Source organism: Tachypleus tridentatus, chromosome 9 (assembly GCF_004210375.1).
Source record: "Tachypleus tridentatus isolate NWPU-2018 chromosome 9, ASM421037v1, whole genome shotgun sequence".
In the NCBI taxonomy this organism is placed as follows: domain Eukaryota; kingdom Metazoa; phylum Arthropoda; class Merostomata; order Xiphosura; family Limulidae; genus Tachypleus; species Tachypleus tridentatus.
Window position 1 is genome coordinate 118,913,855 of NC_134833.1, and position 16,584 is coordinate 118,930,438.

Below are 16,584 nucleotides of genomic sequence, written 5' to 3' on the forward strand. Positions count from 1 at the left end.
GATTTTTATCATTGATTTTAACTTATGCGAGGTGACTTCGGAGTTTCTTATGTACATATATAATACTAAAGTTTTTCACTCAAACTAATTCTTTGTTCTCAAATCAATGTTATACAAGGTCAATATTGTTAAATTTAACTCCAAAGACATATTACTGATGTATTATAGCGATAAGTACTATGATGAAATTTGACTTGAAACAATTGATGTTAAAAGTACCCCGTAAGGATAGATGATTTTACTGTTGTATTACACCAACTGTCAGTATTTTCATTTTTACAAAACGTAAAAGAAGTGATTTAACAAATAATTTCATTTAAGAAAATGTTGCACAAGATAGTAATAGTGATATTCACACATTGGCATTATTAAAAAACTTACCGAACTCTTATCTCATGTCTGTAATTTATGGAGACAACTCGAACCTGAACTTTAAAATATGTGTTGCTTTAAAGCATTAAGTTAGTTTTCTTCTTTTGTTTTTAAACTAGGAATTTAAACATATTTGTTTCTTTTGTTGTTAGGCCCTCAGTGACTCAGCAGTAAGCTTGAAAACTTATAACGCTAAAATCTGGGTTTTTATTGGTATGTTTTAAGGGGAACGAGATCGAAGGCACACCAGATCATTAGATGGTCGTTATCTAGATCAGAGGTCGGCAAACGTTTTTGGAGGCGGACCGGATTAGAAATGTTTTTATGTCTTTCGGGCCAAGGAGAATAAAAAATGAAACCATGATCAGACTACGGAAACAGCTTGTTTTTTAATTACTTTGATGTTTTTCATTACAGAAGTATATACTAACATAAACTTCCATCTACTATCAATCAATGAGAACTATTAAATTTTTTTTTTTTTGACAAAATGTTGTCAAATTATGGTTCAAATTTTGTGGTTCCTGTAATCAAAACTGACTGCAAGTGGCGATCCGTCAACACTGACCTATAAACAGATTTAATATACTTCATCTTTGAAAAGGTTTTTTCATATAAATAGGTTGTGCCAAATGCTGAAACCCATTCCTAGCAAAAGATTTTAAAGAAGTTTATCCTTCGTCTTGGAGGCATTTATAAAAGTCAATCAAGTTTTCCTTTTTGTACTTGTCTTTTAACATGTCATTTGATTGCAGGTCAATAACTTCCAGTTAAAGATCTGACGGAAATTTCTCAATAATGCCGTCAAATGGATCTTGAAATATTTTTAATGTTTTCGTATTTTCATCGAGATCTGAAAAATGCTATTGAAACTGTAGCATCAGAGTAGTGAGAACGTCTTGAGCGAATTCGAAAAGAAATGGAGAATTTGCTTTTGGTTGTATTTTTTACAGCACGGAAAGTGGTTGAAGTTATTTATCATTAGCTGGGAGTGAAAGAAGGTTAATTTATGTCGAAAAACTTTCACTGCAGAGTATATGGCGCATATAAGCTCAGAATCGCCTTGCAATCTAAGATTGAATTTGTTAAGATCCGTCATTAAGTCAGCCGAGAATGTCAATTTCCAGAATCTTTCACCTTTTGCAAGTAGCGGTTGAGCATGATTTTTCTCATTCAAAAAATGTCAATCTCCATCCGAAGTTCAAAAAATCGTGAGACAACTTTACTGCTACTAAGCCATCTTACAGCAGTGTGGTACAGCAAATCGCTATATTCCATCTTACAGCATTGTAGTACAGGAAATTGCTATATTCCATCTTAACAACAGTGTGGTACAGCAAATCGCTATATTCCATCTTACAACAGTGGGGTACAGCAAATCGCTATATTCCATCTTACAACAGTGTGGTACAGCAAATCGCTATATTCCATCTTACAACAGTGTAGTACAGCAACTCGCTATATTCCATCTTACAACAGTGTGGTACAGCAAATCGCTATATTCCATCTTAACAACAGTGTGGTACAGCAAATCGCTATATTCCATCTTACAACAGTGTGGTACAGCAAATCGCTATATTCCATCTTACAGCAGTGTAGTTCAGCAAATCGCTGTATTCAGCTTCTGTTTCTTCCAAAAATATTTAAAACTGGTGATGATTGAGTGCATGCGATCAAATAAAATCCACTGTTGATACAACTGGTTCTACAACACACGACAGATGATACGACTGGTTCTATCACACGTGACAGATCTAAATGTTTTCCACAAAGTGGATGCAGTGAAACACTATAGGTTTCATACATCCCATACTGTCACAATATTTGTAGACTTGTCCAACGAAACCTTTTCCTACACTACACATTTTTTCTACCATCAGTTGTAATAAACTTTGGATGTTTCCAAACCAGATTGTACTTAATCAGTATTTTCTCCACCTCTTTGAAAATGTCTTCACCAGTAGTTCTTTCATGCATGCTGCTCACTGAAGCTAGTTCTTCCATCACTTTAAAGTTAGCATTAATTTCCAGAATGAACAATAGCAACACCGAATTGTCAGACATATCTGTTGATTCAAGAGCCAGAGAAAACCACTGGAAATATTGTGCTTTATTGATTAATTGGCACAGGATGTTTGCTCCTATGTCTCCGACTCTCCTAGTTGCTGTTTTTACAGAAAGACTAATATTCTTGAATAAATCTATTTTTTCTGGATATACTTCTTCAGTTGTTGCTATTACGCAAGATTTAATTAATTCACCGTCAGTAAATGGTTTATCTTTCTTAGCTAACAAATAAGCTACTCTCAAACTAGCTTTAGTTGCAGGTTCATTGTTAGCATTTATCCTAGTTAAAAACGACTGTTGTGATAAAATACCCTGTTTCAAGACTTCATATTTCTCATGACGTACCTTTCCTGTTAGATGAGAATAGTGAGATGAATGCTGCGTCTGGTAATGCCTACGTATATTATATTCCTTTAGCACTGCAATAACCTCACTGGATATTACACACAGTACTTTGTTGTTGTTTTTCAGTTACAAAATATTCCACTCTCTAGTGTTCTTAAAAGACGCAAGATTCAGAGTTAATCTTTTGTCTTTTCTCTTGTGACATTATGAATGTGCCAAAATATATGTAAATTAGAAAAATTATTAATGCAGTTTTGCAAAATGATTTTTGAACAAAATAATTGACCACTTTAAAAAACTAGTGATTAAAAATGCTTCTTATCAGAAACAATAAAAAATTAGTTTCCTATAGGAAATAATTATGAAATGATCCACAACATTAAAAAATTGCAATTAAATAGTACTTTGGACTTACCAATAGGTGCAGCCAACCAAAATTTTACAAGGAAAGTACTTTATACAAGTTATGGATGTAAAAAAAAAATGAAATGTACTGTATTTTCTTTATCGAACGCAACCATAACACATGAAAAACACGATGAAACTGCCCCCATAAGTCTGTCCACTGTTAGCAACAAAATTAGTGCACTTTTAAAAAAACCCTACTCATTTACTAAAAATTCATGAGCATGTCAAGTGTTGTGATATGATGACTGAGTGAATATTATGGTATAATATATAACATTGTTCCTAAATTTCTTTATTTTTTTTATAAAAACTATGTCAGAACTCTTATTCAGCTAATAATATTGTTACTTACCGGTTCTAAGGCTATCTTGCAGGCTTTAGCTGAACTCTATATCCGAGACCTTAACCTATCAATAGACAATTCCAGCAACCAATTACCAACCCTCATAGAATTCACCACTATGAAGATAAACTTCATGTTCAACAGCCACAACTATATACAAACAAATGGCCTAAACATGAGCAATCCAGTATCACCAGTTCTAGCCAATATTTTTATGACACATATTGAAACACAAGCAATTAACACAGCATTACATCCACCACTATACTGGTACAGATATGCAGACGACATGATTGCGGGATTCACATCTACAGAACACACATTCAATTTTTTCAAGCACATTAACTCTATGCATCCCAACATTATCTTCACATGTGAACAGAAAGAAAGCAATCAAATATCATTTATTAACCTCAAAATTACAAGAACCGATACACAATTTAAAACAGAAATCCACCGAAAAATCTCCCATACTGGACTATACATTCCTTGGGACTCAGCACATGAAACAAAACAAAAAACTCAACATACAAAGAAACCAAATAAACACAGCGATAAAACTATGCTCACCAGATAAAATTAACGACGAATTAGACAAAATAAAACAATACTTCATTAACATCAATAAGTTTCCTCCACAAACCGTAGAAAACATTATACGCATACACCTGGACAAAAAGCAAAATCAACTAACGAAAGTAAATATACTCCATGATTTAAAAAATCACAAAACCATATACTGCTGCATACCATATATTCCCGACATCAGCAGACAAATAACCAACATTTGGCAAAAACTAGTAACAAAATATGACATTCCAGTTAATACCAAATTTATTCAAAGACCAGGCACAAAACTGAGGTCTATACTATGTAAAAAACTACACTGACAAACATCACACCAACATTATTTATAAAATACAATGTGACTTCTATATTGAAGAAACAAATAGAAAAATGGAAACCAGATTCAAAGAACACAAAAAGTCACCTTCACACGTTTTCGAACACTGCAAATCAAATAAACACAACATAACCATAGAAAACATCCAAATACTAAATAAAGAAACAAACATAAACAAACGCAAAATTAGAGAAGCCTTACTTATAAAACAACGTAAGCCAAAAATAAACCAATACAAAGGAATACCTTTATTAAAAAATATATTCAAACATCTAAGCACGTCCTCTACATTCCTAAACTCATATACGAGTGTATACAATCCCCTTCAAATATGTGGTCAGCTATCGGTCAGTTACATCATTCTTTCTTTGTGAACCTGACGATGACCGAAGAAGGTCGAAACGTTGTTCGCTCCTCTACATAAAGTTTTCTCTACCCATACCAGCCGTTTTTACACATATATTTTTCTCTACAAGTAGGTTTTCTCGTCATCACGAAATAGAAATGTTGCTTATGTAACGGATTTTCTGTTATACATTTATTTTATTACCTTCGTTTGCTTCAGTTTCATGCTTGTGACGTATATTTTTGAATGTATATTGTATTAGTCTCGCCTGTTCTCTAAATTTGTTAAAGATTCTTGAGACTAAGAATCAACAATATTCGTTTTACGAAAACACTAGCGTACTTTCGACCAGTGTTGAACATTTGAGAATTTCGTGTCATAAAAGCAAGCCATCACAAGACGCCGAGAGACAGTTATTATTATTTGTCAGTTACAGCAAGTATACTACAAGTCTCGGAAGCTATACTTGTGATTAACGGTTATCAATCGGGAGTGTATATGTATGTGTGTGTGTAACTATTGTTTGACTTGTTTGTTTTTTGAATTTCGCGCAAAGCCACACGAGGGCTATCTAGGCTAGCTGTCCTTAATTTTGCAGTGTAAGACTAGAGGAAAGGCAGCTAGTCATCAACACTCACCGCCAACCCTAAGGCTACTCTTTTACCAACGATTGACCTGCAGTATAATGTCCCCACAGCTTAAAGGGCGAGCATGTTTGGTGTGACGGGGTTTCGAGCCCGTAACCCTCAAAGTACGAGTCGTGAGCCTCAACCACCTGTCCATGACGGGCCTATTCTTATCGTAACAGTAAATTATTTAAAATTGTGAATAGTTTATTTATTTCTTTGGGGCTTTACATGTCGGTTTGATTTATTCTGCTTCACAAGTTAAGTTTAATGAGAATGAAAAACAAAATGTGTTTACTGTGTGAGTATAATGCTGAAGATGACTTTGTAAAACCTCGCATTTCTCAAAACGATAAGGAAAACGTATTTGCTGCCATCTATTGTATATAATTTAGTATTTTATAACTTATGAAACCGTATGCAAAAAATGTTACATATTGACAATTATGACAAAGGTCGCTCTCGATTTTCTTAAATTTTCTTTAGCAACTGTAGAAGCTAGTGTAGAAACTAGCATTGGTAAATTACTTCATTAAAATCAAGTTTTCCAGCGTAGATGATTTGGAATTTTGTTCCTTTTACTTTTTTATTTCAATAATCTTAATAGCCTAGTGGCTTGGTGTAACTGATATATTAAATATCACTAACTATAATTTATTATTGTTTTTGTTTGTTTTCTGAATTTCACGCAAAGCTACTTAAGGGCTATCTGCGCTAACCGTCCCTAATTTAGCAGTCTAAGACTATACGGAAGGCAGCTAGTCATCACCACCCACCACCAACTCTTGGGCTACTCTTTTACCGACGAATAGTGGGATTGACCGTCACAATATAACGCCCCCACGGCTGAAAGCATGTTTGGTGTGACGGGGAATGAAACCCGTGACCCTCAGATTACGAATCGAATGCCTGGCCATGCCGGGTTTAATTTATTATTAAAAATTAATCTGCTATTCTGCAATCAAATAGCTTAACGTTACCTGGCATATGCGAGGAGTATGGAAACGAGGCCACAGATTTATTACGAAGGTATAAGTTGTTGTTGTTTAAATGGATTGTTAAATATTAATCTGTAAAACCTTTTTTGGTAATTTTTGCTGTATTCTCATAGCGATAGATATTGACGATAATACTCAAGCACTACCAAACTTTGGACAAAGGTATAGAAAAGAGTATTATATTTAATTAATTAATTAACTTGGATATTTCACTATCAGGATAAGATACAAAATACAAACAAAAGGATTTTTTACTTATTGCCATATACATTAATTGTACTTGCCTTACAATTACATTATTCTTAAATGAATAAGTTCTAATGACTGACTTAAAACAGCTATTTTAATTTACTTAATGACCAATATTAAACACTTGGTCAATAATATAGTTTTATAGTTCATTATTTAATTTCTGAAGTGCTTACTGGTCTATAGAAGACTCTTTAATACTAGAAATAAATAACTTTATAACACCAGACTGTGTTGAGTATTTAGTTAAAGACTATAGACTTATAATTTATTATTCAAACTATTTGAAGCTGTGCACTGTCAGTTATAAGACATCTGCTAATTAATATGATAGGTGATTCGTAGTCTTGGAGCACATAATAATAATCAGAAACGGATTCAAAGGATGCAATCTCCTGTCTCGCCATAAATATTCCGTTGGATTCAATTCAGAACATTGATTGGGCTATTCCAGGGCATCCACTTTCTTTTTTGAAAACAATCCAGTGGCTTTGGTCTTGTGCTTCTGGTCATTCTCCTGCTAAAATGTGAATTTTCGATCCAGTTTTAGATTCTTGGCTGATCAAACAGGTTTTCCTCAAGAAATTGCCTGTACTTTGAACTATCCATCTTCCCCTTAACCCTGACAAACATCCTCATAACATGCTCGACAGTTAGACATAAAAGCTCAATTTGTGTATCGTCTGATCACAAAACCTGCTAAATGTCTGTGGTATCATTTACATGCTTTGTCGTAAACTCCATACAAGATTTGAGATTGTTCTTTTTGAATCATGGTTTCTTTCTTGCTAGTCACCCACACAATCCAACTTTATGTAGAAGACGGTATAATATCGATGTATGAATATTGACTCCTATCTCAGACATGGAACTTTGTACATCTTTAAAAGTTACCGTTGGCTACACAGTTTAGAATACCAGCCTGATCTGGGTAATAAGTGAGTGGTATAAAGTACATTCCACTTCTTAATGATGGACTTCACTGTACTCAGAGGGATAATCAGCGACTTTGAACTTTTCTTGTAACTTTCTTCTGATATGTACCTCTCTACCGCTTTATCCCTTACTTGTTTGGAAAACTCTTTGATCTTCACGGTTGGTTTGTTGTATTGCTATGTGAATTGTGACTTGAACAGACGCATCTACGATGAAGCAAAGTTAAACCACTTTGATTACACACAGATAGAGAAAACATTACATTAGTTTTGTGACGTTAAAACTAATACTTTGCACATTACTTGATTCATGGTTGTCGTAGCTGAAGGGTTGACTACTTATGCAACTGAGAATATTCTAATTTTTCTAGAAAATCTAACTTCCATAATATTAGCGTTTTTTAACTTTCTCAGTTTGGGGTAAGTTGTGTACATTCTAAATATAAAGTCCCATTTGAAAGTTTCATGAGTGAAAGCTCAGACGGCAACAAAATGTGAAAACTTTGGAGGGGTTGAAAAATTTTTGCAATGCACTGCAAAGTAAACAGTGTCTTAAAATATTTGCTTATAATTAACAAAAATTATTCATAGATAAAAGGTTTGCTAATTGTTATCCCTTTATTCTAATTATTTTTCATTCAGATGAGCTAATGCGAGATTACATAAAAATTAAGCTCATCGAATAGATAGTTAGTGTGTATCACGTTTAGATGCCATCTAGTTGTTACGGATGAGTGTTTGGTTAAATATTACTAATACGGTTATATTTCGTAGATCAACTGAATCTAAACTAAACAGTAGAAACATAAATCGTATGTAGGTACACACATCCCTGAATTTTCAGAGCTTGATCATGAAGCGTTGAACATTATTAACATTATTTGGAACACTAATTTTGCGGTATACATCTGCGTCACAGATGATTTTGGCTTGATCCTTTGAGAGTCGCAATTTGTGTTTCTTATCTTTGTGCTTCACTAACCATCAGAAACGTTATTTAGTGGCTGCATATTTTATTGCTGTTATGCCCGATATATATTTTTGTTTTACGAACAATTAAGACAAAAACAACATCCGATACATCCAGACCCGCTGGAAGTTTCTGCCATTTGTTGAAGAAGTCAGTGTGCAGTCAGACTAAATATATATATGTATTTTTCATATGCTGCTTGAAGGTCATTTCGTGTAAAATTATGGATAACATTTTTCTGTCGAAACGCATCTATTTTTCTGTAAAACTGTTCCCGTTGGGCAGATGCAACCAGGTTTACAGCGCCTTCTGCATGGATTGTTTTGTCTATAGTTTCGACAGGTTTGCTTACACGCTGTACCACAGGTGGTAAAAACGGCGCCTTTCGGACAATAAACATCTGAAAAAAAAAGGCAAAATAGAAGTTTATATTCTCAATTCAACATATCCTGAAATTCAAGAAAAAAAATGTCTATAGACGTACACTGCTAGAAACTGGGTTTCGATACCTATGGTGAGCAGAGTTCTGTGCTTAATAACAACAAACAGCAAAAATATCATTAAAATATAAAACCTGCTAAAGTTAATTACACGGTGTGACAAAGTATATTGACAATTTTTACTTTTGAGAGATAATTGCAAGATAGGATAGATTTAAGGTGGTGAACAGGTGAGAGACCATACCAGATATATGCAGAATAACAAAGACAGATTTTTAGATTTACATACCCTCGATATTCGAGAAGAATTCATATTTTATGACAAGGAACTAACATTTTAGAAAATAAAGTTTAGAGACGGCCTGAATTGGCAGTGAAAGTAACTGAAGTGAATTCAGATACAATAAACTTCTTGTAAAAACGTATCTATCTCATCATAGAAACATTTTTAAACCTAATTCTTCTACGTTTTTTAATTCTTTTAAACGGCACCTTATACACAAAACAGTTTTGTACAAGGCTACAATAGGGTTATCTGCGCTAGCCGTCCCTAATTTATTGATGACAGACAAGAGGGAAGGCATTTACCGTTATCTGTTGGGCTACTCTTTTACTAACGAACAGCGGGATTGACGTAGCATTATAACGCCCTCATGGCTGAAAGGTCGAGCATATCAAGTGAGACGAGGATTCGAACCCGCTACCTGCGCCCTAACCATTTTGCCACAACATAAAATAATCTAACAAGACTAGCTCAGAGATCCTTATTAAAAAACATTGCTTGAAATATATGGTTAACGAAACAATACATGCAAGTCAAAGAATTGTTTATCAATGATGAAAGCTTCGTTTTATTAGAGATTTATTTATGATCCCATCTGCCCACATTTGAACGTATAAAAAATCAACACTGAGAATAATCAGCATTTGAAGTACGGGATCGTCACTCCCCTCCTACACATGAAATGAAGGGCCTTTGGTTTGTTTGTTTGTTTTGAATTTCGCGCAAAGCTACTCAAGGGCTATCTGCGCTAGCCGTCCCTAATTTAGCACTGTAATACTAGAGGGAAGACAGCTAGTCATCACTACCCACCGCCAACTCTTGGAGTATTCTTTTACCAACGAATAATGGGATTGACCGTCAAATTATAACACCCCCAAGGCTCAAAGGGCAAGCACGATGGGGATTCGAACCCGCGACCCTCATATTACGAGTCGAGTGCTTTAACTACCCGGCCATGCCGAAGTGAAATGAGGGGTCAGCACTCCCTCGTGACACCAAAGTTGTAGCACTTGTAGAAACAAAACGCTTTCATTAACATCAAGTGGACTGGACTTTGCATTAGTTTTTATGGTTCAAAGTAATCTATCTAACAATAGAAACCGCTACAACAGTATTTATGCAATAGGGAAATTCTTACTAACGAAATTGAAAAATAATTATCGAAATTAGAAACGCTTAAAAAGTTCGATTTAAATTTCCTACATTTCTCTTTTGTTCTCCCTTAGCGATAAAGTATTTACATGACAAGATTATATATAAAAACATCATTCCAAAGTTCCTTACTTTCACATCCTGTGTTATTTCGCCAGTTTAGCATAATTCCGACCCTCTCGCATTCCCTGGCATAGGCGTGAAAAGCCTCACAGTAACATCTCTCCGCTGGGGGGCACTCACACATGTCAATAAGACAAGACCTAAAAGTAAACCTTACATTATATAAACTGTACTGTTATATCTTATTATTCAGAGGTGGGTTTGTCTTCAGAGCAAAACCACAGTGAACTACCTGCTGTGCCAACCACGGTGAATCGAACTATGAATTTTAGTGTTCTAAGTGCATAAACTTACCGCTGTCCCAACAGTGAACTCAAGAATGCAAATCGTGAGTTAAAGAAATTGGTAAACACTCCGTCATTTCGTATGAATTTAATTTTTACTGGAAAATAGAAACATCTTTATAAATTAAAAACTAATAAGAAAATAACTAAGTAATAATTTTAGTCCCTTAAAATCGGAGCTACTTTCCTCATACACGGAAAATATTCAAAAATTAGAAAGTAACTGTCTCTTATCAACCGAACAATTGATTTAGATTTAAAAAAGCAACTTATCTAACTATGAAAACATTAGCATTATAAATAAGTAACTTTATACTATATGTATCATATTAATTTATTTTAATTTGTTCACAATTTTGTTTCTGAAATGAAAACTTTAAAATATTTTCATGAACTAATTTCCAGCTTTCAGTTTACAAAATTCCTTTTTAAGTCGAATTTTAAGAATAACAGGCTGAGCAGATAGCCCTATGTGGCTTTGCTATAAGAAAAACACACAAAAAAAACAAGAATAACAGAAAAGCTAATTATCAAACTGGCTATTTAACATAGCCACCGTATTTATTAATTAATCAGAAATTCAGAAAATTATTGCTTGTGGTATATTTCTGTAAAGCATTAGAGTAAGCTTTTAGTTTATTGACTTCCCTTAAAGTGAGTCGTCCCAAGTAACCTTCATATCTGGTTAACATATTTTCTTCATTTTCAAACTGTCCCCCCGTTCCCAGTGGTACAGTGGTATGTCTGCGAACTCACACCGCTAAAAACCGGATTTCGATACCCGTCGCGAGTAGAACACAGATAATCCATTATGCAGCTTTGTGCTTAACTTCAAACAAAGGAACAAACATCCTCAAATAAACGATCGTCACTCCTTTGTGCATGTATGAACAATATAACCCAAAAATGTTTTCATCTAATTAAATTTGGTACCGATGTTGAGCATTTCACAAGAACCAACTAATTATTTTTTGGTGATTGTTGCTCAAAGATCACGGTTACACTGAAGATCAACCTCTTGTGTTATAATGGTAACAAAATGTGATTTTGAAAATCAGCCAGAAATCGAGAAGAAACTAAAAAAGGGAGAGGATCTTGGCAACAAGACCTGTATTTTTGACAGTAAGGATTTCTTAAAACCATTGTGAGACGAGGGTTACACTCTCTAAGTGTTTAAATTTTATATCTTTCACTATCTGTAGGGTTTATATATTGTAGTGTCATTATTGGTTAAGTTTAGGCTTTTGCTTCGTAGAACAGTTAGTATAAATGACTGACAAAAGCCTTAACTGAGATAATTTATATTTTGTGTAAAATTGTAATATCAATGTTATTTCTATTTCTATTTGTTATCTGTTTCTCACATACAATTAGGAATCCTTTAACCAACGAAGTTATGAATCCACAAGTGATTTCATGTATACATACTGTGTTTAAAATATGGACCTCATAATTTTAAGCTCCAAAAGTGAAACACACTTTTATCAGCTAATACTAGACTTTTAGAACTCAGCATTTTTTTTCAACGAATTTTCAGGTCCCAAAAGTAAAACACACTTCTCTCAATAAACATTAACTGATAAACAAAATCTCCCAGAACATCATAAATCAAGTTCGTTTCTGTTACTTGCAAATTTTAGTTTAGTGCTCTTGTACTGGTTGAAATTCTTGCCTAAAATCACAGTTTGGTAAATAAGAATGCATTTTAGTGCTAGATACTGGCAACTTTAATGAAAATTTGCTAGAGCACACTGCACTGTAACACTAAATACTGGGACCTACAGTAACAATCTATAACACCAGGTTGAACTGTATCACCCCGTAACGACAATTGCGACCATGCGTTTTTGACTTGTGTGCTAATTTTGTGTTTTCTTCTTTGCTATACTCATGTCATATAACTATTTCATTGGAAAGCACTATTGACTTGTGTGCTAAACCGGTTTTTCCTCTTTGGAGATTGCAGAAGATCTACAAAAGTAATTTTTTTTATAAGTTAATGGTTACTTTTGTTAAGAAAAACGTTTTGGTTTCTTAGGAAATATGTATAATACAACTGACTGGATTAATATGGTATATAAAATTGTACATGCCATGGCTAATCTGTTTTCCATTTATGATTAAATCAGTGTCTAAAAGTAAAGTTCGAAATGTTTTGTTTGTTTGTTTTGAATTTCGCACAAAGCTACTCGAGGGCTATCTGTGCTAGCCGTCCCTAATTTAGCAGTGTAAGACTAGAGGGAAGGTAGCTTGTCATCACCACCCACCGCCAACTCTTGTGCTACTCTTTTACCAACGAATAGTGGGAATGACCGTCACATTATAACGTCCCCACGGCTGAAAGGGCGAGCATGTGACGGGGATGCAAACCCGTGACCCTCAGATTACGAGTTGCACGCCTTAACACGCTTGGCCATGCCGGGCCAGTTGGAAATGTGTTTACAGATTTGTTAGATACGTTTTGTTAACGATATATTTTTACAGTTAGATATGCTATGGCTCGGCATGGACAGGTGTTAAAACACTCGAATCCTAACCTGAGGGTCGCGGCTTAGAATCCCCGTCACGCCAAATATGCTCGCTCTTTTAACTGTGAAGGCGTTATAATGATACGGTCAATCCCACTATTCGTTGGTAAAAGAGTAGCCCAAGAGTTGGCGGTGGGTATTGATGACTAGCTGCCTTTCATCCAGTCTTACACTGCTAAATTTGAGACGGCTAACGCAGATAGTCCTCGTGTAGCTTTGCGCGAAATTCAAAACAAACCAAACATATCACTGAACTTTTTCTCAAACCCAACTTTTTAGATCAAATTAAATATCTCTGTCTGCGACTGATAACTAAGTACGGCTATTCTTATTATCCCCGAACATGAAATTCACCTGTTTTAATTAATGTTTTGAACTCCATGCGCGATTTGGGGGTATAAATCCTCATGACTCGACATATTCCATGTTAAAAGCAGTTTGACGTATTCAGAAAATTCATTACATGTCAGAGTACTTGGTAAGAAATAGTTTTAGTAGTAAGCGTAATTACTCAGAGACAGATTAGACATTAGTTACTTAACGAGGAATTTAAAGATGGGCACTGGGGTGCTCGAAAGTGAGGAAATTCAATGTCATGGCACACAGAGCCAAATATCTTGTGCAGTCAATACCAAACTAGTAGCAAGGTCAGGAGACAAGATGGTGGAGCGCATAAGAATGACAACCCCATTAAGGTGGCCTTATTTAAACTTAGAAATATTCGTGAATGGTATTCAATTGAGAAATTATCTTCCAAATGCAACAAGGTTAAAATTCTTATACACACATGTATAGATGAACACATGAGAATTTCCATAAGAGCACAAACAGTTGAGTTATCACTTTTTATCTTCTTCGCAGGTGGTTTACAGATGGTACCACAAGTTTGTTATGAGATCTAGAAGAGTTTCAATACACGTACTTTTGAGACCATGATGTTCTCAGGAGCCGTTTGAGACAGACAGTGCATTGCGTTAGGCGGAACTTTAATGATTATACAATTAGACGCCAGTTCTACCCACTGACCATTTCTGTTTTGGCTAGAGTTTTATTGACATGCATGCAAGGATCTAGAAACGACGTAGTGAACATTTCTTTTTATCGCATCATGATGTAGAACAGAATAGACATGGAGGACGATTTGTCACGGAATCAGCATAAAACGAAGGATACGTTTCCATGATATCTGATATTGAAATCATATGCTGGTGCAGTTAGGCCAAACTAGATTGTGGTTGATGACAATGCCCGCCCACATTGAACAACGATCATCACTGCTTATCTCAAATAAGAGGCAATCGAAAGGATGGATTTATCTGAAAGATGAGGTGTAAATCTTACTCAGTATCTTTGAGAAATCTTATAGAGGGCTATAAGTGTTGAGTGTTACTGTATATCGTGACAAACATAGCACAGCACTGATCAGTAATGATTTTAAAACAAAGCATACAACAGCTAATTAGTGGGATGTCAGGCAGTGTAAAGTGTTACTGTATATCGTGACAAACATAACACAACGCTGATCAGTAATGATTTTAAAACAGAGCATACAGTGATTAATTAGTGGAACGTCAGGCAGTGTAAAGTGTTACCGTGTATCGTGATAAACATAACACTGAATAGTAGTGACTTTGAAATTTCAAAAACTTTTGCTTTTGAATGAGGTAAATTTTCCGTTGTTGTTGGAGTCTCATTAATAACTGTTTTTTTTATTATGCACCATTTTCCAAAGTTTAAACTGCTCATTAAACACAATACGTAATTCTGTATATTATGTGATGCATGTTTATTTTAGCACAGAGCTACACAATAGGTAATCTGCGATCTGCTCATCAGGGGTAATCATACCCTGAATTTGTACTTTGTAAGTCTATACAACTACCCCTAATGAGATGGAGTGCAATAGAATGTCACTATTTATCTTGATATTTATGAAAGTTGCTTAGGATATTAAAACGGAAGTTAAATATCAACACGAGTAGAGACTACGAATTTGGATAATTGTCTTCACAATTATAAGTAAAGCTTTAGGAATGAGTTTTTTTCACAAACTAACATTAGATTATATCTTAGTTTGGCAATATTTTAATTATTGCCTCTACGATTGAATCAGTTAAATCCGATGAATCAAATTCAGAAAGTTGAAGAAATATTAAAATTAGAAATATTTTTAAAATTGGTCAACTCTTTACTCATTTCTATATAACAGTCAATGAACATTTTAAATTTATCACCTCTCAATTTTAAATTTTATACTTCTAAAGAAATTCTTATTGGCTTACCATTCAGAGAAAAACAACATTTTGTGTAGGTGTGGTAAGGAGAAGTTCACTTCTTCCTCACCAGGGCGTATCCAAATGTATATAATTGTATAACTTATAGAGAACTGCAAGCCAAACACAAGGTATTACAGATAAAAGACAAATAAAACAAAGGTGCACACTAAAATTCTGGTATAACACCCTGTATTCTAGTATGCAAGATATTTCTAGAATGAAGCCAGAGGAGAAGCTTGTTGGCCATAGATCAACAGAACCCAACTTATTATCTTCTTTTCAAACTGAGAATACGTTTTTTTTTTTCAACCTAATGAACGGATTGAAGTCAGTTATTCTAGTTGGCACATGTACAGTTTTAACTGGTTAATATCAAGGTGTTTTGGATGAAGGCTTATTAGTGGCTTTTTTTTTTTCTGAAATCAGTGAAAGATAGTGATATCACAAAATGGATTACAAGTAATTCAGTGTTATTCCATAAAATGAATGAATAATTGGAACATACATAACAACCGATACTTACTGATAGTATGGCACCGGATCAACCTGAGAGTGACATCGACGGAAAATGGAAGCAACTTTCAAAACGTTACATTCCTGAACTCCCCTAATTCCGGATTTCCAGCTATGTCCACATGGTGAATCCCGAGCTTTTGTTGAAACTAAAGATTTACACTGACGTTCGCGTCCTCTCTAAATTCAAAACGTGTAGATAAATAAACATTTATTTAAATCTACAATTAATCCTACTTTAATAATTTGAAAAAAATTCTGTTAATAACCCTATCTAAGAAAGAGTTACTTTATCCGTTTTAAAAGGCGCTATATATATATATGATTCAATTAAAATTAAATTGTTAAAGAAATTATTTATTATGAAAAAGGAGTGAAGGAAAAATAAGTACTTAGGAAAAATTCCCTTAAGTGTATCGTAA

At 34.4% G+C, this 16,584-nt stretch overlaps 1 protein-coding gene across 1 annotated transcript in view; it reads right to left on the reverse strand.

Moving 5' to 3' along the window:
* Positions 1 to 6,643: 6,643 nt before the first annotated feature.
* LOC143227469 (BMP-binding endothelial regulator protein-like) overlaps positions 6,644 to 16,584 on the reverse strand; it is a 43,354-nt gene continuing 33,413 nt past the window's right edge. Inside the window, exons 10-12 of the mRNA XM_076458913.1 lie at positions 16,173 to 16,342; positions 10,571 to 10,701; positions 6,644 to 8,963 (exon numbers count right to left, since the gene is read on the reverse strand). Of these exons, the coding sequence (XP_076315028.1) occupies positions 8,785 to 8,963; positions 10,571 to 10,701; positions 16,173 to 16,342 (480 nt within the window). The 3' untranslated portion in view covers positions 6,644 to 8,784. The remainder of the gene's footprint in view (positions 8,964 to 10,570; positions 10,702 to 16,172; positions 16,343 to 16,584) is intronic.